The sequence below is a fragment of the Mesoplodon mirus genome (genome assembly GCF_964341445.2).
Source record: "Mesoplodon mirus genome assembly, chromosome: 2".
Taxonomy (NCBI): domain Eukaryota; kingdom Metazoa; phylum Chordata; class Mammalia; order Artiodactyla; family Ziphiidae; genus Mesoplodon; species Mesoplodon mirus.
Window position 1 is genome coordinate 193,374,522 of NC_138977.1, and position 24,064 is coordinate 193,398,585.

Below are 24,064 nucleotides of genomic sequence, written 5' to 3' on the forward strand. Positions count from 1 at the left end.
AGCAAAAGTACAACACATATTCATTTTATGATACAAAAGCAGATAAGATGGACATAAAGGTTAAGAAATGAAAATAACATATACACTAAAAAAAAATCACAACAGAAACAGGCTTTATTTCAACCAGACAAGTGAATACTTCCATTAACATCAACTTCTTCAAGACTTGAAGACATGGAAATTAAAGACAGTGCCCAGAAGGCAGAGAAGGAAAGTTTCATCATGGAGCAATTGTACTGCCCTTCAAAAATCCCTTTCAGCAATATGCTCAATTCAAAAGATTAATTAGTTCTAAATCATTAGGTCTCACGTGTTTCAGTATTTGTACAAGACTCTCATTTGAAAGTTACCCATCAGTCCCAATGATATCTTTCAAACAGAAAAAATATATATAGATCAGTATCATAATTTTTTTTTTAATTTTAGAAAGTGGGATTGAAATACAGTTTAAAATATCTCAAATAAAAAACAACTTTATTATTATTTAAGATGCCTTGTTACAAAGCTCCTAGCTACATACCTGTACAGAACACATATATTACTACATGACATCTCAACCCATGACTTCTCCTAAACATCCCAATGTGAACAGTTAACCTACCGGGAGACTTCCCCCTGTAAATCCCAACATCTTGCACAAGGATTTGTTGCCATTCATACGCTGTGCATGGATGAGGACATTTCATCAGAGAACATTTCAATTTAACATAACCTCACATAAAATAAATCTAACGCAACACTATATGTTCATAAGGGATATGACAAAATTGCATATAATTTTCAATTTTTGCCAGACTCACTAAATTCATGAACACTTTTTCAGAGTTTTCTCTTCAAGGGCACTTTTGAGAGCTTTAGATCTCGTGCTTAACTTTGTATTGAGTTGGTCAGCACCTTGATTAATAAGAACAATTACATTAAAGAATGGTATTGGAGGGGGGACGGGGAGTCATCCGAGGACAGAAACAGGGGGAAGGACTCTCTTTTTCCCTAAGACATTCAAACAGAAAAAACAAGACCCCAAAAGGTAAACAAACAAACAAAATAGTGTTCACAGTAAAACATGACAGATTTGTAGTTTCATTTGAAACCAACAGCAAATCATGAAACGTCATGAAAAATATAAGTCAAGGTAAAATCTCCTAGAGTAATTACTAAATGAAGTTAAAATTACCACACTGATCAGTAAACCCCAGAAGAAAAATAAACAGCACTTACATTTCAGGTCCTTCTTAAACATCATACAATTTTTCAAAGTCAATGCATAAGATTGGTAGGTTTGGCCACGCTGCACAAATATTTTTTTAAAAAATACAGTATACAGAAAAAACTCTTGTATTCCCCATTTTGAATCATAAGCTCAAAACCCAAGAGTAAAAGATCAGCTAGAAGGATTTTAATTATTTACAAATCCAGCAGGTTCATCTGCCATAATGGCTTGGCTTCCGTCCCACAGTGGCTTTCACCCTCTCCAGCCGCAGAGCTTGGATCCCTGTTCTCACAGAAGGCTGTTCCATCTGTGGCCCATCTCTACTGGTCATCAGTCATTTTGAACAGTTCCAGCAGTGCCCCAACAGCTCCAAAATAACCCTACAACAACAATGAGAAAACTTCTGTACGATTATCTCTGAACCTTAGTCCAATACCTACTGTTTTTCATAATTCGAGGGATGCTGCCCCCTAATGCTATAGATACAAGAAACTTAAAACCTGACCTCTGGGGCTTCCCTGGTGGCGCAGTGGCTGAGGGTCCGCCTGCCGATGCGGGGGACGCGGGTTCGTGCCCCGATCCCGGAAGATCCCACGTGCCGCGGAGCGGCTGGGCCCGCGAGCCATGGCCGCGGAGCCTGTGTGTCCGGAGCCTGTGCTCCGCAACGGGAGAGGCCACAGCAGTGAGAGGCCCGCGTACAGAAAAAAAAAAACCTGACCTCTGGCATGAAACATGATATAATAATAATAATAATAATAATAATAATAATAATAATAATAAATAAAAAATGCATTGGATATCTATATGTTTATATACATTAAATAAATTAACTGACGTAAAGTGTGTAGAAAAATGTCTGGCACCACAGTGTATACTACATCAGTGTTGACAATTTTTAGGATTTTTAGGATTATGATTATTTCATTTTAATCCTTGTCATGGCAAAATTCACATTATTACTCCCATTCCACAGATGAGAAATGGGAGGTAATAAAGTAAATTACCCTTTCAAGGTCACATGAGTTGTGCCAGAGTTCAATCGCAAATCTATCTGACTTCAAAGTTGTAATGTCTCACAAGGCATAGCTCTAAGCTTCCCTCAGTAGATCCTGGAAAGGCATCTAAATCAGCTCAAGTTTCCCTTTGCTCATCTGTAAAGGAAAAGCTCACGTATCTGTGAAAATGAAGGAAGCTGAAAAATGGAAATGTTTAGAGAAGCTGGTTTCCAAAAGGCAAGAGACTCTACTCCTCTGGTATTTGCCTGACTCGACAGTTACTTACTGCGAAATGGGTGGCAGCTGGCAGAACACTACATGGTAGCATCTTTGCCTCCACTGCCAGCTAACCTCTGAGGGCTCACGATATGCTAGAAATTTACATGGATTTCCTCACTTAATCGTCACAGTAACTTTATGAGACAAATAATATTATCACCCCGTTTCACAAAAGCTAAAACAGAAATGGAGAGGTAGAGTCATTGCCTAAGGTCTCCAAGTCAGTGAGAGCCTGTGCTCTCAATGGCTTGGCTAGACTTCTTTTAGGGGACACACACTTACATAAGTGGAGTGAGTGGGACTGAGTGAGTGAGGACTCCAGGCAGGGCAGGAAGGCCACCTCACCAGCACCTCCCAAAAGTCCTCTCTCCATAATATCCTCCAGGAAGACCTGCCTAAGCGAGAATGAACCTAAGAAGGTAGAGAATTTTCTGAGAAACATCTACAAGGAGATACAAAATTGCTCTACTTTCATCCGCCATAGAGACTGAGTTATGATACTTAGTAACAAACCAAAGCCATCGTTCACAGAGGCCTAAGATTGTACAAAGGGATATGCCTTTTTATCCAGAGAAGTAGGTTTCCCCCAAAGGCTGGCTCTTTTTCCTTATCTTACCATCAACTAACTACCTGTGTGCCCTTGTAGATGGCTTTTAATCCCTGACGGCTTCCAGGGTTTGTTTTCTGCCTTAGTCCAAGAGGATCTAAACTTAGGGTTGCCAGATAAATGCCAGGTAAAGTAACTGTGTCCTATATTTTTAATCGCTGAATATGGCAACACCAGATGGGCTAGAAGAGTGGTCTTCTTTTTCATTTTAATTATTTTTTTAAACAAAATCTTACAAGGGAAATCGGTAACTAAGCAGATAGAAAAGGAGCTGCTCTGGTTGGAGGAGGGGGACTGAAAATTCTGAGACTCCACTGCCCTTGCCCCCCACAAAAAAGTTATATCACTTCATGCCTTAGCCTCCTTAAAAAGACAAAAACAAAAACTTTCTTTAGTATAGTTAAACAGTTAACTATTTGGTATTTAACTTCGTATTGTTTTAGATGCTTTAATAAAACAAAACATAGGCTTAGAGAGCTCTAAATAATTTATAAATGCATCAGCAACTTTTCAAATAAATTATTCAGTTTGGAGATGAGAAAAATGCCACAGTAGTTATTCATTACAATTAAAATTTATGACACTCGTTCTCCCAATGTTCTTTCTGCTGCAATATACCCAAGGCTTTGGGTACCTCCTGTGATAAACAGCTGTTCTCTACAGTATTGATTTTAAAGGGGAATAGAAGAGGTGGGAAGAGATGAGGGCTCCCCACTCAGTCTTAGAAACCTCCGATTTGCATTAGTGTAGAAACTGGATATAAGGGACTCTTTGCATTAACCGGAGCGCTCCACTTCTTCTGTAAACAGGAACCTAATGGCTAGCACACCAGCCTCTCAAGGCCACCAGGCTACTTGGAGCAGCCCAAGCACTTCTGTTCTCACCAGCTGAGTTGTTTACTTGCCAAGAGTCACCTGTGTTTATCCTCAAATTTGTTTATGACAGTTTGATTGTTAATGTAATAATCTAATGTAATTATATGCCACCTAAACCAATAAAAAAAGTACAAGATGAATGGTCACCTCTTTGAAAATCCAGTTAAATTCTTGAGAAAGATTAAAAAGCTAGTTAACAAGTGAAAGTTGCTAGGAGAGTAGATCTTAAAAGTTCTCATCACAAGGAAAAAAAAATGTTTGTAACAATGTGTGGTGATGGACGATAACTAAACTTACACTGATAACCATCTTACAGTATATACATATATCAAATCATTGTTGTGTACCTTAAACTTATACAATGTTATATGCCAATTATATCTCAATAAAATGGAAAAAAATGAAACAAAGATTGAAAAAGGTAGTCACAAACCACTGCTCTCTATTTAGGTGGATCCTACATATGAAAGATTGGGAAAATCTAGAATGACTCTGCAACCAAATTGCTTCATAAGGATCTTTAATTTCTTGATCTACTTTAAAGAAACAAACCAGAAATCATAAAAGGTGCATAATACTTGTGGATTATGAAAAAAAAAAAGACAATTACAAAGCTCTGATCAGCAGAACCCATGCTCAAAAATAGGTCTTGGTCCTACATCAAGAAATTGGTGAGTGAATGAACATTTATACATTTTACATTAAAATAGAGTGGTAAAAGTAGGGAGATATTTTTCCATGATTACCCATTTAAACTTTTTTTTGTTTGTTTTTTTAAATTAACCATCTACTAGTCCTGATTATTGGCTAATAGAGCTTCCATTTTATATAATGTTCTTCCTTATCTTTTGCATAAATGCAAACTAAGGAACCCACTCATATGTTAGACAACCCAAAAACTTCCATGTAGGACAATTAAGTCCATGTGAACTCAACCTACCTCATGTTCCAAAAACAGAGCTTTTAGCTGTCCTTTGGACCAAAAATCCATGGCATATGCTAGCAGCTTCATGGAGACCATATTGATTCTGAGAAAATTCCCAACAAACACAACTCTGTCAATATTCTGGAAAAATAAAATGAAAGAAAAACAATTGAACCATGACATACAAATAGCATTTAGCAACAGACTCAATGTGCTGTGTATCACTGTACTCCAGGACCTTGCAGAGTGAATTTTTTTTTTTAAGTGGAATTATTTCAGGATTTCCAAGATGAAGTCAAACAAACCTCAGAATGCATTCCACAAGAACATGAGGGGGAGAATTTGGTTGGGGGAGGCAAAGACTAATACTGGGCTCATTTACAGGTATTATGTTAGGCTGCCTTAGATCTGATATGAAATTCAGCTCCCAACATTCACATATGAAATTAAAACTGAAGTTCATCTAAATTTGCCTATGTATTCCTTAAATCCCACAAACTTCCAACTACAAAATGTATTATTACCAACTCAAATTATTTTTAAAATTTTATTTACTTATTAAAAAAATTAAAAAAAATATTTTGGCCATGCCACGTGGCTCAAGGGATCTCAGTTCCCTGACCAGGGATTGAATCTGGGCCATGGCAATGACAGCTCCAAACCCCAACCACTAGGCCACCAGGGAACTCCCAACCAACTCAATAAATTAAATGGCTATGGCATGGTTATTCATCTAACAACTTTGGTCAGGTTGCTCTGTGCCAAACACTGGGAATACACAAAAGAAACAATACCCAGTCTCTACCTTTAGGATATATGGTGAAACATCCTGTTTGGTCAGTATGTGGGTTACAATGTGATAACAAAAAATACATTTATGTTTTTGTTGTCACGGATACAGATTTGTATTCTGAACACACCCCTCACACTGAGCTCAGCCTATCTGCCACACAGACACCGCTCACTCCTCACTCACTCACAGAGCCAGTTGCTATGGTCACTCATATCAAAGGGAAGACAGTCTTGGGAGCTGGCATTATTTTCTGTTCAGTCTATCAAGAGCAACCAGGGTCTGGGAACAGCGCCTTCTAACTGTCTCAAGCTTTAACAATACATGAACCCATTAACCACTGTGAAAATTTTCCCTGGGTAGAGGGGTGGGAGGTGGGGCCACGATTAGGGGTCCAGCAGGGACAGGAGAGACCCTGGGTGGGGGTAGGCATGGAGGAAGGGAAGGGAACGTGGCCAGTGCTTTCCCTGTCCACTTAGGCACCGGGGAGCCTGTTGGGCTCCCAGGCCTAATCCTCTGCTCTGGAGCCTCCCTCCTACCCTGCAGAGCCCAAGCCTCACCCCACACCCCCACCCACAGCCCTGCCTCTGCACTCGGAGACCCCCTCCAACATGCTGGGCATAAACCCCAGCCACACACCCTCACCCAGGGCCTTACCTCCAAGCTCTGGAACTCCACACTCCAGAGGCTCCCGTTTGGACGTGCTGCCTCTCCCCTTCCACACAGGTCCTAAGCAGAGGACCCGCCCAACACTTGAGCATCACCCCTACCTAAGTTCCACCCCCTGCCTAAAGTCTGCCCCCCATAGCCAAGGCTCTTTTTTTTTTTTTTTTTCTTTTTTCCTCTTTTAGATTGGGGTTCTGTTTCACCTTGTAGTTGATTCATTTATATTTTCATTTTTTTCTAATAATTCTTTTATTTTTGGAATTTTATTTTGTTCTTTATACTTTGTTATTATTCTGCTCCTTTTGGCTTTTTCCCCCTCCTTTTTTTTTCCTTTTCTCTGTGGTGGATTTGTTTTACCTTGTTGTATTTGTTTTGATTATATTTTTATTTTTCCTAATATATTTTTATCTTTCTAATTTTATTTTATTTTTTATTCTTTGTTATTGAACTGCTCCTTTTTTTTTTTCTTTCTTTCTTTTTTTTTTTTTTGCCACACCATGTGGCTTGCAGGATTTTGGTTCCCAGGCTGGAGGTTGGGCCTGAGCTCCTGTGGTGGGAGCACCAAGTCCAAACCACTGGACTCACTGAGAACCTCGGACCCCAGGGAATATTAATCAGAGTGAGGACTCCCAGAGGTCCTCATTTCACACCAAGACCCAGCTCTACCCAACCGCCTGCAAACTCCAGTGTGGACGCCTCAGGCCAAACAACCAGTAAGACAGGAATACAGCCACACCAATCAAAAAAAAAAAAGAAACGAGAAATGACAAAAATATGTTACAGATGAAAGAGCATGGTAAAAACCTACAAGACCAAAGAAATGAAGATGAAATAGGCAACCTACCTGAAAAGGAATTCAGAGTAATGATAGTAAAGATGATCCAATATCTCGGAAACAGAGTGGAGAAAATACAAGAAATGTTTAACAAGGATCTAGAAGAACTAAAGAGCAAACAAACAATGATGAACAACACAATAACTGAAATTAAAAATACTCTAGAAGAAATCACTAGCAGAATAACTGAGGCAGAAGAATGGATAAGTGAGCTGGAAGATAAAATGGTGGAAATAACTTCCAGGGAGCAGAATAAAGAAGAAAGAATGAAAAGAATTGAGGACAGTCTCAGAGACCTCTGGGACAACATTAAACACACCAACATTCTAATTAGAGGGGTCCCAGAAGAAGAAGAGAAAAACAAAAAGGGGTCTGAGAAAATATTTGAAGACATTATAGTCAAAAACTACCCTAACATGGGAAAGGAAATAGTCAATCAAGTCCAGGAAGTGCAGAGAGTCCCATACAGGATAAACCCAAAGAGAAACATGTCGAGACACATATTAATCAAAATATCAAAAATTAAATACAAAGAAAAATTATTAAAAGCAGCAAGGGAAAAGCAACAAATAACATACAAGGGGATCCCAATAAGGTTAACAGCTGATCTTTCAGCAGAAACTCTGCAAGCCAGAAGGGAGTGGCAGGACATATTTAAAGTGATGAAAGGGAAAAACCTACAACCAAGAAAAAACCTACAACCTTACTCTACCCAGCAAGGATCTCATTCAGATTCGACGGAGAAATCAAAAGCTTTACAGACAAGCAAAAGCTATGAAAATTCAGAACCACCAAACCAGTTTTACAACAAATGCTGAAGGAACTTCTCTAAGTGGGAAACACAGGAGAACAAAAAGAGTTATAAAAACAAACCCAAATCAATTAAGAAAATGGTAATAGGAACATCCATATTGATAATCACCTCAAATGTAAATGGATTAAATGCCCCAATCAAAAGACACAGACTGGCTGAATGGATACAAAAACAAGACCCTTATATATGCTGTCTACAAGAAACCCACTTCAGACCTACGGACACATACAGTCTGAAAGTGAGGGGATGGAAAAAGATATTCCATGCAAATGGAAATCACAAGAAAGCTGGAGTAGCAATACTCATATCAGATAAAATAGACTTTAAAATAAAGACTGTTACAAGAGATAAGGAAGGACACTACATAATGATCAACGGATCAATCCCAGAAGAAGATATAACAACTGTAAATATTTATGCACTCAACATAGGAGCACCTCAATACATAAGGCAATCGACAGTAACACAATAATAGTGGGGGACATTAACACCCCACTTACACCAATAGACACATCATCCAGACAGAAAATAAATAAGGAAACAAAAGCTTTAAAGTGACACAATAGACCAGATAGACTTAATTGATATTTTTAGGACATTCCACCTGAAAGTGGAAGAACACACTTTCTTCTCAAGTGCACATGGTACGTTCTCTAGAATAGATCACATCTTGGGTCACAAATCAAGCCTTGGAAAATTTAAGAAAACTGAAATCGTATCAAGCATCTTTTCTGACCACAACGCTATAAGATTAGAAATCAATTACATAAAAAACACAAGTACATGGAGGCTAAACAGTGCACTGCTAAATAACCAAGAAATCACTGAAGAAATCAAAGAAGAAATAAAAAAATACCTAGAAACAAATGACAACGAAAACAAAACGATCCAAAACCTATGGAACGCAGCAAAAGCAGTTCTAAGAGGGAGGTTCATAGCAATTCAAGCTCACCTCAAGAAACAAGAAAAACCTCAAATAAACAATCTAACCTTACACCTAAAGCAACTAGAAAAAGAAGAACAAAGAAATCCCAAAGTTAGTAGAAGAAATCACAAAATCAGAGCAGAGATAAATGAAATAGAAACAAAGAAAACAATAGCAAAGATCGATAAAACTAAAAGTTAGTTCTTTGAGAAGATAAACAAAATTGATAAACCTTTAGCCAGACTCATCAAGAAAAAAAGGGAGAGGACTCAAATCAATAAAATTAGAAATGAAAAAGGAGAAATTACAACTGACACCGCAGGGCTTCCCTGGTGGCACAGTGGTTGAGAGTCCGCCTGCCGATGCAGGGGACAGGGGTTCGTGCCCTGGTCCGGGAAGATCCCACATGCTGCAGAGCGGCTGGGCCCGTGAGCCATGGCCTGCTGAGCCTGTGCTCCACAATGAGAGAGGCCACAACAGTGAGAGGCCCGTGTACTGCAAAAAAAAAAAAAAAAAAAAAAAAAGTCTGTGTACAACTGACACCGCAGAAGTACAAAAGACCATAAGAGACTACTACCAGCAACTATATGCCAATAAAATGGACAACCTGGAAGAAATGGACAAATTCTTGGAAAAGTACAGCCTTCCAAGATTCAACCAGGAAGAACTGGAAAATATAAACAGACCAATCACAGATAATGAAATTGAAACAGTAATTAAAAATCTTCCAACAAACAGAAGTCCAGGACTAGAGGGCTTCACAGGCAAATTCTATCAAACATTTAGAGAAGCATTAACATCCATCCTTCTCAAACTCTTCTAAAAAATTGTGGAGGGAGGAATACTCCCAAACTCATTCTACAAGGCCACAATCACCCTGATATCAAAACCAGACAAAGATATCACCAAAAAAGAAAATTACAGACCAATATCACTGATGAACATAGACACAAAAATCCTCAACAAAATACTAGCAAGCAGAATCCAACAACACAGTAAAAGGATCATACACCATGATCAAGTGGGATTTATCCCAGGGATGCAAGGATTCTTCAATATACGCAAATCAATCAATGTGATACACCATATTAACAGATTAAAGAATAAAAACCATATGATCCTCTCAATAGATGCAGAAAAAGCTTTCAACAAAATTCAACACCATTTATGATAAAAACTCTCCAGAAAGTGGGCACAGAGGGAACCTACCTCAACATAATAAAAGCCATATATGACAAACCCACAGCCAACATCACTCTCAATGGTGAAAAACTGAAATAATTTCCTCTAAGATCAGGAACAAGACAAGGTTGTCCACTCTCACCACTATTATTCAACATAGTATTGGAAGTCCTAGCCACAGCAGTCAGAGAAGAAAAAGAAATAAAAGGAATGCGAATTGGAAAAGAAGAAGTAAAGCTGTCACTGTTTGCAGATGACCTGATACTATACATAGAAAATCCTAAAGATGCCACCATAAAACTACTAGAACTAATCAATGAATTTGGTAAGGTTGCAGGATACAAAATTAATGCACAGAAATCTCTTGCCTTCCTATACACTAACAGTGAAAGATGAGAAAGAGAAATTAAGGAAACAATCCCATTTACCACTGCAACAAAAAGAATAAAATACCTAGGAAAAAACCTACCTAAGGAGGCAAAAGACCTGTACTCAGAAAATATAAAACACATGCTCCTGGACTGGAAGAATCAATATTGTGAAAATGACTATACTACCGAAAGCAAGCTACAGGTTCAATGTAATCCCTGTCAAATTACCAATGGCATTTTTCACAGAACTAGAACAAGAAATTTTACAATTTGTATGGCAACGCAAAAGGCCATGAATAGCCAAAGCCATCTTGAGAAAGAAAAACGGAGCTGGAGGAATCAGGCTCCCTGACTTCAGACTATACTACAAAGCTACAGTAATTAAGACAGTACGGTACTGGCACAAAAACAGAAATATAGATCAATGGAACAAGATAGAAAGCCCAGAGATAAACCCCCACACATACGGTCCCCTTATCTTTGACAAAGGAGGCAAGAATAGACAATGGAGAAAAGACAGCCTCTTCAGTAAGTGGTGCTGGGAAAACTGGACAGCTACATGTAAAAGAATGAAATTAGAACACTCCCTAACACCATACACAAAAATAAACTCAAAATGGATTAAAGACCTAAATGTAAGGCCAGACACTATAAAACTCTTAGAGGAAAACATAGGAAGAACACTCTATGACATAAATCATGGCAAGATCTTATTTGACCCACCTCCTAGAGTAATGGAAATAAAAACAAAAATAAACAAATGGGACCTAATGAAACTTAAAAGCTTTTGCACAGCAAAGGAAACCATAAACAAGACCACAAGACAACCCTCAGAATGGGAGAAAATATTTGCAAATGAAGCAATTGACAAAGGATTAATCTTCAAAATATACAAGCAGCTCATGCAGCTCAATATCATAAAAACAAACAACCTAATCCAAAAATGGGTGGAAGACCTAAATAGACATTTCTCCAAAGAAGACATACAGATGGCCAACAAATACATGAAATGATGTTCAACATCACTAATCATTAGAGAAATGCAAATCAAAACCACAATGAGGTATCACCTCACACCGGTCAAAATGGCCATCATCAAATTTCTACAAACAATAAATGCTGGAGAGGGTGTGGAGAAAAGGGAACCCTCCTGCACTGTTGGTGGGAATGTAAATTGATACAGCCACTATGGAGAACAGTATGGAGGTTCCTTAAAAAACTAAAAATAGAACTACCATATGACCCAGGAATCCCACTACTGGGCATATACCCTGAGAAAACCATAATTGAAAAAGAGTCATGTACCGCAATGTTCACCGCAGCACTATTTACAATAGTCAGGACATGGAAGCAACCTAAGTGTCCATCATCGGATGAATGGATAGAGAAGATGTGGCGCATATATACAATGGAATATTACTCAGCCATAAAAAGAAATGAAAGTGAGTTACTTGTAGTGAGGTGGATGGACCTAGGGTCTGTCATATAGAGTGAAATAAGTCAGAAAGAGAAAAACAGATACTGTATGCTAACGCATATATATGGCATTTTAAAGAGTGGTACTGATGAACCTAGTGGCAGGGCAGGAATAAAAATGCAGATGCAGACGTAGAGAACAGACTTGAGGGCACAGCGGGGGAAGGGGAAGCTGGGACGAAGTGAGAGAATAGCATTGACATATTTACCCTACCAAATGTAAAATTGATGGCTAGTGGGAAGCTGCTGCATTGCACGAGATTAACTTGATGCTTTTTGATGACCTTGAAGGATGGGATAGGGAGGTTGGGAGGGAGGCTCAAGAGGAAGGGGATATGGGGATATATGTATACATATAGCTGATTCACTTTGTTGTACAGCAGAAACTAACACAACGTTGTAAAGCATTTATACTCCAATAAAGATGTGAAAAAAAATATTGTGAAAGGAGGATGTGTCTCTTGTAACCCCAGAGTTCAAAGGCAGGGCTGCCATCCACCTATTATAAAGACTGCCTCATACCCTGTTTAACAGTCCACTATTCAACTAGAAGGGGGTTGGAAAGGGTTTCTGCTGTACCTGTAATGTTCTAATTCTTGATCTGTGTGGTGGGTATTAGGTGTGTGTGTGTGTGTGTGTGTGTGTGTGTGTGTGTGTGTGTGTGTGTGTGAAAATCCGTCAGGCTGTACACTTGTGATTTGAGCCCTCTTCTGTATGTATGTCATATTTCTCTTAAAATTTATATTTAAAAAAATTCTACTACTGACGCTACTAGATTCTTTAGTGCTTCTTCTACTATTACCTATTCCATGCCCCCTCTTTCTTGTCTTCCTAATACAACTCAGTTGTATTACACATCTACTTTACACATCTTGTATTTCAGAAAAGGGTTCCATTCTTTCCAAAGGAATTTTGCAGTGTTTTAAAACATGGTACCAAAGCTTGGTCTGTCATCAGGTCCACCCTTTCTTGTGCCTGGGGCTCTGGCTGGCCTCAGCTGTAGCAAGCTCTCTGTGCTTTGATAGCCCTGTACAATGCTGCTTGAACTCCATGCCACAAGGCAACACTGTAAAGAAGCTGAAAGCAGAGAGAATATCGAATATTGCAAGTGGAATGTTTTACCTGCAATTATTTGCAAGGATGCAGAGAGAGTTTTGCCAGCCTTCATTAGGTGTGTGTCCATGAGGTTGGAGAGGTTATGGTATAGATTGTCATTTTTACCATGTTTCCACAGTTAGATGGTATTGTTTATCATCATCTAGTGCCTACTTAAAACCAAAACATACTCCTGTCCCTCCCCGCAACACACGCCCCTCATGTTCTACCAGGTGTGACCTTGAGAAAGGGCAGGTTTCCTAAGGATCTGTGGTTTTGTGAGGGTCAACAGTTATTGCACTGCCAAACGATGTTTATGAATGACACATGGCTTTCCCTAGGTTAAGGCCTTACCTCATTCAATGCACACATCCGAGCAATGGAGCCAATGTTGTTGGTGATGGTGACCAGGGTGGCTCGGGCGAGGTCTTCCTTGCTGATGGAATCTCGCTTTTCCTTACTCATCATGTTGCCAAAGCTATGTTGGAAATAGTAGTGAGAGTGTTCAAAATCATCCTTAGGCAGGCCCCATGCTTCCACCAAAGTACTGTGGAAAGCTTTATGAATAACTCTGACTGAGCTCAAATGACCTGATTTGGCTACCATGGTTTACAAGCAGACAGGATTACGGTATGAATGGTTGGCTGCCCCTTTCTTAATAGGGACAAAGTAGCATGGCTATTAACGGGGGAAAAAATTTTTTTTAATGCCTCTAGATATCTGGACAAGAATGGAACGGGGGAAACTGTTGCAGTTTTCCAGAACCTTCTTTCAAAGCTGCCTTATTTTAAGCACAAGCATCAAGAGCTAAACATCTCAGTGCTTCATCAAGGGCAGGAGATCAAGTCTGAGCTCCAATACCATAGATCCTTGCACCAGGCTGGTGGGTTGACATTAAAAAAAAACAACAACTAAATGAACAGCCAGGGTGGAGAGGTTGCCTCGTGTGTAATCACTACTGCTCCTAGCTACTTAGTCTCTACCTTGATGCTACCGCAGATCCTTGAAGGCCAAATCGTTCATAGTCTCCTCCGTAAATGTCCTTCACCAGCTTATCAACATTGGTGCTGTCGCCTTTAGCTGCCATTTCCAGAGCTTCTTCAAAGGTCTCACAACCAGTCAGCAAGCAACATAGGCCTAGGAATGTTCCACCTCCAAGACTGAAGGAACAATAAGGTTTATTTTTTAAGTTTTACTTTAAGAGATGCCCATCCAAGTCCCCAACTACATCAATATCACTAATATGGGTTAATAAGAACAGAAGAAAAACAAAGGGGCACTTGAATCAAAGTGCTGGGTGGAAAAGAGCTTTAGGGTAGACTGGATAAAAAAAGAGGGCAGAGACTAAAAGAAACATCAAGGAAAACTCGCCCTGAAGTTTATGAACAAAACCAGAGAAAGACTCTCACTGATTTCCGTTGTGAGACCTTGAACTAGCCACTGACCTAAGTGCTTCATGCAATCTTCCCACCTATAAAATGGGGCCAAATCATGATCTATCTTCCTTATTTGGGTGGTCTGAAAGCAGCAAATAACCAGAGAAATGACCTCTATTAAAAAGAAAAAATACAAACATATGTAGCTAAACAAATACTTAGAAAAAGAAACTGTGTGTACCTGAAGCACAGTTCATATCTATACAGACAAACTCTGTGGTGACAAAACTGAACTGGGACGCTGCCCGGAATAGCTGGCCCCCAAGCTGTATCTTTCATCTGACCTTGCTTCTCTAGCAGAAATAATTTCATTTAAGCTCCTCAAAAATTTCAAAAAGGAAACCACCGATGGATCTCATATTGGATTTTTTTCTAGTAAACTCTAGAAAAGGTTATTAGTACTTTACTTACCACCCAATAGTCAAAAAATAGTAACAAAGATCTTAAAATGGTTTCAGTGCTCGAACCATATTTTAAAAGTTTTCAGTTGTTTGGGGGGAAATACTTCTAAAATAGTCTTTTGAGACAAAATTAGAAACCAATTATGATAGTTGAGAGTGAAATCAATTGTATATTAATATCAAAGTTACGTGAGGGGAAGTAAAGCAGATTCAGAGTAAAGCTGTCACCAGTGAGCTCCTGGCAGGAAAGAGCACTGATATGGCCATGAATGGGCCTTACTCTTTACCTACTAGACAGAAGAGCAAATGCACATCAATTTGTTCTGAAGCCTCAAGAGCTGCTAGCCCTGGGAATTCCACATGTGTTTGGCTACTGGCTTTTAAGAGAAAATTCAAGTTGAGATCGAGGTTATTTTCAAAACTTAAATTTGAAAAAAGAAAATTTAGGGTAAATTATACTGACTGTCATTAACTGTTACCAAGAAGGCACCAGATTATAGACACACGGTTCTTTAAATCACATCTAAGGAGTAACTGTGATATTTCTTAAATAGTGATTCTTACAAAAATACATACTTGATTGAAATGATGGGTTCTCATGGAAAATTAGGTAGCTAGGCACAAGTCACAATATCCAAACTGTAGGTGCAGTACCACAAGGACAAAAAGAGCTCCATGGGCGTTAGTGCCTTGACACCTCAGTCACAGTAGAAAGTTTGGATTCCTTCTAAGAAAGTTTGTCTTCATTTACATTTAACATGGCACCTCATGCGATGTCGTTAGTTTCAGTCTACCCTAGAAAGCTAGCGTGGTTTAATGGGAACACTTTTTGGTTTGCGTGTCATCTGAATTTGCCTTGTTTTCTCTCTTTATATTCTTTTAAAAGGCTTGGCTCACATTTCTAGGTTCTACCTTTCATCCACACTAATAACCTTTCTTTGAATATCAGGTATTTGTATTCATCAAGGTGTTCAACAACCAACTCCAAACACAGGCACCTGAAGACACTGGCTGACTTAGAAAGAAGGCAACTCATCATCTGATGTGTTGGTATGAGTGAAAAAGGACACGGGCTTTGTATGACTGGAAAGTGACAGGTGACTCCAGACAAGAATCGGAGCTGAATGGAGAAAGTGAGCATGAATTGGCACAGCTGGAGCACTGCAGATAAGAGGAAAGAATGCACAGTTGCAGAAGAACACTTTATTGACATCCTTAACCTGCTAACCACTCTCTAGTCTAGTGATTCGCTCATAATCAGATACATGTTTCTTTCAGCAGACACACAGCAAGATCCTCAGCAAATCAGAGACCAAAACATCATTTTTTTTTAAAACCCAACAAACTTGTAGTGAGGAATTTTAGGAAGAAGTAGAAGAATCCAATCACTGAATGTTCATGCCCTTAAAATTGACTCCAAAAGAATGAAATAAGCTGCACTGTTCATTTCACTGAAGTTTTAAAATTCTTTTCATTCCTCTTTTAATAGATCACACATTCTAACAATGTTAGCTGTTAAGTTCTGTTTTTTCAGTTGAGTTCTATAATAACATTGGAGTTGGTCAACAGAAATGTTGCTACTAATCTAGGATGCAGTAAAGTTACACACAACACTGAAACAAACCATTTAAAATCATATGCTTAAAAGAAAACTGATATCCTGTAACGATGTGGCTTCCTAAAAATAAAAATGCTTAATGGGAAAATAGGGTATATGAGAATAACAAAAAACCTAGAGTTATAGCTATCACAGTAGGAGTAACAAAATTAAAACGGAAGCCATTTGCTTAAATCAGTGATTCCCAAAGTGTATTCCACACACTGATGTTCACTGCTGACCAAAATACAGGCACACCTCATTTTCCTGTGCTGCCCTTTATTACACTTTCCAGATATTGCATTTTTTAACAAATTGAAGGTTTGCAGCAATCCTGCATCCGCAAGTCTATCGGTGCCATTTTTCCAACAACATTTGCTCACTTTGTGTCTGTGTGTCACATTCTGGGTAATTCTCCCAATATTTCAAATTTTAAAATTATTATTATATTTGTTATGGTGATCTGTGATCTTTGGTGCTACTATCGCATAAGGATTATTACCCACTGAAGGCTTAGATGATGGTTAGCATTTTTTAGCAATAACATATTTTTTAATAAAGGCATATACATTTTTAAAACATAATTCTATTGCACACTTAATAGACTACAGTACAGTGTAAACACAACATTTATATGCACTGGGAAACCAAAAAATTTGTGTGATTCGCCTTATTGTGATACTCGCTTACTACGGAGGTCTGGAATGGAACCTGCAGTATCTCCGAGGTATGCCTGTAGTTTAGATCAGTGGTTTTCTAACTTGGATCAAAAAAAAACCTTTGGTAGAACAACTCTGGTTGGACAAGGAAGATCTGGGGCCCAGAGACTTGATATTTCATTCCCCTCCCCGACCTGTGGCAGCCCCAGAAAGGGCTCTCTAGTAACCTTCCGTCTCCTGTAGCACCTTTCCAAAACTACTGGTTCAAGAGAGCTTGTAAGGAAGCTTGGGCATCCACACAGGATTTGTTGATGATTGCAAATCAGTGATCATAACTGGCATTTACCGATAACTGGACTGGATAGGCATTATTGCACATGTGACAGATGCCAAACGTCACAATTTGGCTCATCATTCAAAGACAACCCAGATCCTTGGAACCCCCAAGTTTGAGAGAGTGTACCTGTGATATAATTCTTGAATTTGTTAAGTGTTAATGAACAAAATTATAAATATCTCTAATTCTGGAAAATGCTTAGCTTGTTGTTACCTTGAGACTAGCTCTACCAATTCAATGGTTCCTTTGGGGAAGCAGTTTGTAGTTTCTTAAAAATTATACCTTTCTCAGGAGATCACCCTCTTAAGGTAAAACCAGCTCAGCCGAATTCTTCATTTGTCTCAGATAGTTCTGACAGTCCTAATGAGGCCACGGGGCCGGTTGTGATTCTCATGTGAGCAAGTAAGGTTAGTGCTGTATTCTCAGTGAGAAAATGTATTGACTAGCGGCAATTAACGTACACACCAAAGCCTATATTCTGGACACGAGCAGGATCAGTCAGAATGTGTGGTTCAGGGTTTCTTAACACCACTAACTGTTAACATTTGAGGCGTGATACTTTTTTGCTGTGGAGGACTGACCAACGCACTCTAGGATATTTAGCAGCATCCTTAACCTCTGGTCACTAGGTGCCATTATCGCTGCACCTCCAGTTGTGACAACCAAAAAGTGTCCCCAGACATAGCCAAACGCCCCCTGGGGGCCTCAATCTTCCCTTCCCCAGTGGTGAACCCCTGATGTCTGCCCATCACAAGTCATGTCAATACAGGAGAAAAGCAGCGCTCTCCTCCTAACGGGTGGGTAGAACTGCAGAATTTCAGTACTGGAAAAGCTTGTAGAAACTAAGAAACAACTCACTCACTTCATGGCACAAACAAGGAAACTGAGGCCCAGAGAAGTTCCATGATATCTTCATCTATCAAAAACAAGGGTTTCAATACCATGTTTCAAAGCACACACCACACAACACTAGTTCCTTAAGTTGTTCCTCCAAAACTGGGTTCTGTGGTCCAATAAGCTGAAGAAACACTTCATACCAAATCTTCTTATAAGTAAGGAAAACATGTTTAATTTTGTTTGTACTACAATTTCTCAGACTTCTGACCCTGGATCTTTTTCCCGTGTTGAATTCCCATTAACAGGAAGCTGAGCCCACGTGCCCTTGGGGAGTGTGTACATTAAGAAACATGGTACTCTGCTCTGCTCTAGTTGCAGGGCTGTTTTCCTGTCCACTGCACTCCCAAATTCCCTGTGAGGTGTGCTGACTATTCCAGTTTGCAGCTGAAGCATTTACCTGAAGGTAAAAAATCTGTAAACCCCATCTGGCTCACTGATTGGAACGACTATTTCAAGCAATTCTTCCTGTGCTAGGCACCAAGGTACTTCCAGAAAGAAGCCCTCTTTGACCATCCCAAGCATCCTTCCACCTGGATTCTACTGTGCTTGTGGTCCCTGCCATTCACCTGGCACTTAATATGTCTGCCTTTGGGAAAATTTCTGGTATGTGCAACACTTTTTCCCACAACCTGACCAGTTTCCAACCAAGGCTGTGTTTTATTAAATTTTCTATAAATCACCCTGAGTAACATATCCAATAGATCCTTTTTGGTTGGCTGAGGAGGGTAAGATCTTTCTTTTAAAAATGTATTAAATATAAATAACCTTTTCAGAAAGTGGTCTTCAAGGAAGAGGCCTGGGTTTAAGCACAAAAAGGTTCTTCTAGTGGAAACCACGTTTACCTGGTCCCTGTAACTCTTTTATAGTTGTCCTTGGAGTACACTGCTAGGATGCTGACACCTGAGCCCATGTTCACCAGCAACATAGGGTACGGGTTATCCAGACAGTACGGCCTTTTTTGACACAATTCGGGATTTGTGGGATTTTCAAAATAGTAACATTCCGGCTTGCCGTTGAAGCCAACAGAGTCAACGTAAAGCAGGCCCTGAATCAGACAGTCCAGTTCATCCAGTTTGTGCAGCTGAAGGTCAGCAATCTGAAAGAGAAGGAGCCCTTGTGAGAGAGACCACTACCACCTCAGGGGAAGCCCCCGGAAGCTTTCAGCTGAACTTAACATGTGTCATGAACAGGAAAAGCATGGAAACATCCCTCAAGTACCACACTGAAATCTTGTTGAGAACCAGTCATTCCGCTGGAAAGGCACCGGACGTTGTGTCTAATCATGGTGCCTGCCGAGAGACAGGACCCTACCTGATAGCTGGCAAGGCAGCCACTAGCACGTGGGGTGGGCAGAAGGGTTGCCCCTGAAAGCTACGTCCATGTCCTAATTTTCAGAACCTGTGAATGCTGCCTTATTTGGAAAAAGGGTCTTTGCAGGTGTGATTCAGTGAAGAATCTTGAGATGCAGAGGGCATCCTGGGTTATCTGGGTGGGCCCTAAGTCCACTGACAGTTTCCTCACGAGACACAGGAAAGATCTGACAGACACAGAGGAGAAGGTCGTGTAAAGACGGGAGGCAGAGCCTGGAGAACTGCACCACAGGCCAAGGAAGGCCGATGGCACCAGACGCTGTGAGAGGCAACGAATGGATTCTGCCCAGGAGTCTCTGAAGGAAGCGTGGTCCTGCCAACACCTTGATTTCAGCCCTCTGGCCTCCAGAACTATGACTGAGTAAATTTCCGTTGTTTTAAGCTGCTAGGTTTGTGGTAATTTGTTAGAGCAGTCACAGGAAGCTAACCCAGCATACTTCAGGGTGAGGCGAGTGAGAATGTTCTGAAAGCAGAAAGGCTCCTACACTTCTTGGCAGGATACGGGGTCCTGAGGGAGGCATGTGAGCCTGGGAGCTGGGGACAATCTCCTCTGAGCCCACACAGCCCAACTCTCCTTTTCCCAAGCCTGGGCTTTGGAGTTCGACAGACCTGGCTTTGAAAGCTGTAACTCCAACACTTACCTAATTGAGGGATGTGGGGCAAGTTACTTAACTTCTCAAGCCTCAGTTTCCTCCTCTGTAAAATGGGAATAATACCCACAGTGCAGTATTGTGAAGGTTACATGATAATAATATATGTAAAATGCTAACACAGGGCTTGGCAAGTGCAAAGGACTCAAAAAATATTGACTCTTTTATTAATAGCTGAGGTGGTCCCAGAGTGTCCTCTCAATGCTCCTATGAAACAAAAACTCCTATTCTCCTAGGTACGGGGGAAAAAAGTAAAGGGGAATCAGCTGGCTGAGGGCTAGCCTTAGCAGAGCATGAGTACTTTGCATCCTCAAAAGTTTATTCACGATCCTCAAGAGTGATTACTGCTGGTCAAAAAAAAAAAAAAATCTAACATTCACCAACATGAAACTGAACCAATGATGGAAGATCATTTTTAAGTTCTAATTTAAATTAAAAAGAATCTCTTTAAGGAAATAATAACTGGTATTTATTATTTACTATATGCCAAGCACCTGTACTAGATCATTTACTTCTCATAAAAACCCTATGGGGAGGTATTGTTCTCCTAACTCTATGGTTAAGGCTCATAGAGCTTAAATAATTTTCCCTAAGTGATACAACTAGCAAATGCCTCCTAATAACTCGCTGTTCTTCTCTTGTCTTCATTCATAATGAGTCCTGCTTCTGGGATCTGGAAACCACCTACACAACTACTATACTTAGATATTTTGCCCCCAAAGCATCATCTTCATTATAAAAGTTAATAGCTAGAAGAAAACTTCTGACTTTTTGTCACTCACCTGAATGTCCCATTCAACAAAATCCACTGAAGCTATACCTGCAGAGCAGAATTAGTTAGAGTAGGTTACCAGCAAGGTGGTAGACGTTTTCTTTTTTTTTACATCTTTAAAAATATGGACTGCTTCACAAATTTGCGTGTCATCCTTGCGCAGGGGCCATGCTAATCTTCTCTGTATCGTTCCAATTTTTAGTATATGTGCCGCCGAAACAAGCACTAGATGTTTTCTTGATACACAGAAACAGTCATTCTAAGTGACACTTGGTGATAAAGTACATCTATCTCATAAGTGATTTTGAACATTTCATTTTTCACCAAGTGGAACTTTTGGGTGAGATGCATGTCATGATTCACGTGTTCAGGGGGTAACACTAGAGGTATAAGGCTATCTGGAGACCTAAACACTATAGTGACACAGCCACGTAAACGTTATCTTCTCATCCTCCGGGATTCCCTGCCCCTATCAATGTCTTCCAACGCACTCACAGCGTGGGTCACATTCTGGCTTGTTTTTTTTTTTTTTTTTTTGCGGTATGCGGGCCTCTCACTGTTGTGGCCTCTCCCGTTGCGGAGCACAGGCTCCGGATGCGCAGGCCCAGCGGCCATGGCTCACGGGCCCAGCCGCTCCGCGGCATATGGGATCCTCCCAGACCGGGGCACGAACCCGTATCCCCTGCATCGGCAGGCGGACTCTCAACCACTGCGCCACCAGGGAGGCCCCTGGCTTGTTTTTGGTTCAGTGGGTGCCCCTGAGCACCACGCTCAAAGGCCTGTCCATAATAATGGCTTAATAAACATTTCTTAAATGGAACAGGGAAAACTGTCCCCTCCTGGATCACCACAAACTGAAAAGTAGCGATTTCATCACCCAGTCTTGGGGCCATAGGTTCACCTGCTTAAAAATTAATCGGAGGTCCATCAACAATATTGACAGCAGTGCCCAGAACCAACATCACAAACACGAAGAGTGACACCGTCTGTTCAGGGGACATCCTGAGACTATGTTCGGGAAAAAGAAAAACCTGTCAGGGCAAGTAAACAAAGCACGTAGCTTTGCTCTGAAGGGAAAGATCTCACCTTTCCCCTCAAAATCACTTTCAAATAAAGTGCTAGCAGCAAACAAACATCTCTTCTATAACATTTTACTGAGGGATGGATATTTCTGAAGCCTGAGGTCATGCATCCCCAAACTGGGAAACAGAAATATTAGTCACTTTCATTGAGACCTATGGAGACCTCCCTCAAAGGTCTTTTCCATCCAGAAATAGGGACAGGCTCACAAGTGTAAGCGATGAATCAAATCATTACTTGGACAGTATGTTCAGATCCCAGCTATGGAGAAACACTCTTTCTTTGGGTTTAGTTTTCTTTATACCAGGGTAACAAAAGCAAATGCTGCAGGAGCCAATAAAGCAGTGAAGTCCCTTGACTAAATGTTAAAGTAACAGAATGATGGGGATTGTGGCACACAAGACAATCCACACATATTTAAAATTCACTGCAGCCCGCTGTTGCCATGTGGTAATGGGGGCTTAATGTTGCCAAATGATTCTATTTCTCAAGAAATAGAGCTCAAGAGCTGGAAACCCAGATTTTTTATGTGAAAACTTCCAATTTTTAAATGCTGGCAGCTAGTTTTAAATTTTTAAAAAAACATCAGATCCACCAAACATGCAGATGAAGCTTCAGCTAATGTGAACATAACCTTGTCACCAAGGTGTGCTGGTCAATGTTTAACAATCAGCTCTCTGGGAGCAAATGCCCTGGTTTATAGCATTTACCAATTTCCATGGTATAATCACTCCCACCATAGCCAACTTCAAGCTACCAACACGATGTCACTAAACACAGCGCTGGGAAGATACAATGTGCTCTCATGCACACAGTGGGCTCTCGTGAGCCAGTAGGAGCTGACTTCAGCACCCCACTGCTTGTGACTCTCCTTAGCACTTTTGGGAAGTATGAGTTCTGCCAATTCCTATGTCATTAAGCTTAAACTATTCCCCAGACTTAACACCAACAAACCAAACTTGCCCTAAGACTCACACTTTGTAAATAACGGAAGTAGGGGAAGAAATAAAGTAAAAAAAATAATTTTGTTTTCAAACTACTACTATGATAAACTAACTTTACTTTGCCTAGTCCCAAAGTCACCCAAGCAAGCATGGGTGCAGTGGGGTTCTCAAATTTTAGGTGCCAGCAGAATCACCTGGAGGGTTTGTTAAATCACAGATCGCTGGGTCCCACTCCCAGAGTTTCTGATTGCATGTCTAACAATATCCCAGGTGATGCTGATGCTGCCAGTCCTAGGACCACACAGACTTTGGAGCTGAAGAGCTGGGATTAATGCATGGCCCCACTCCAGTACAGTGACAACAGCCCTTCAATAAAATCACATACTCTCCCCAATAGCAGCTGCCTTGGCTAACCTGCAGGGTTGTTTTCAAGAATCCAGTGAGATGGCTGTGTGAACATGCTTTGGAAACATGAGTTACACATAAATTTTATATAAGAAGTAAGATAATTCAGGTCTTCTTATCTCAAGTTGAAATACATTTGGAAACATCATTTCCAAACCAAAAACTCTAATTTCTCAAAGGAATTCAGTGATTCCCTGTATGATGAAATTAGAAAAAATATGGATTCTAAACACATGTTCAGGATACAACTGTAAGAGGTTCTCCTTATGTGCTTCAGTCTGTCAAAAATAAATACTATTATGTATAAGATGGCTAAACAACAAGGTCCTACTGTATAGCACAGGGAACTATATTCAATACCCTGTGATAAACCATAATGGAAAAGAATATGAAAAAGAAGGTATATATATGTATAATGGAATCACTCTGCTGTATAGCAGAAATTAATGCAACATTGTAAATCAACTAGAC

At 40.1% G+C, this 24,064-nt stretch overlaps 1 protein-coding gene across 5 annotated transcripts in view; it reads right to left on the bottom strand.

The window, feature by feature from the left end:
* Window positions 1–96: 96 nt before the first annotated feature.
* Window positions 97–24,064, bottom strand: part of PANK1 (pantothenate kinase 1) — a 70,278-nt gene continuing 46,310 nt past the window's right edge. For 3 of the 5 annotated variants that reach the window (XM_082611555.1, XM_082611556.1, XM_082611557.1), the window contains exons 3-7: window positions 19,215–19,468; window positions 14,029–14,205; window positions 13,400–13,523; window positions 4,907–5,032; window positions 97–1,590 (exon numbers count right to left, since the gene is read on the bottom strand). In XM_082611555.1, coding sequence (XP_082467681.1) covers window positions 1,531–1,590; window positions 4,907–5,032; window positions 13,400–13,523; window positions 14,029–14,205; window positions 19,215–19,468 — 741 coding nt within the window. In that variant the 3' untranslated portion in view covers window positions 97–1,530. The other 2 variants (XM_082611559.1, XM_082611558.1) reach the window with 2 other exon arrangements.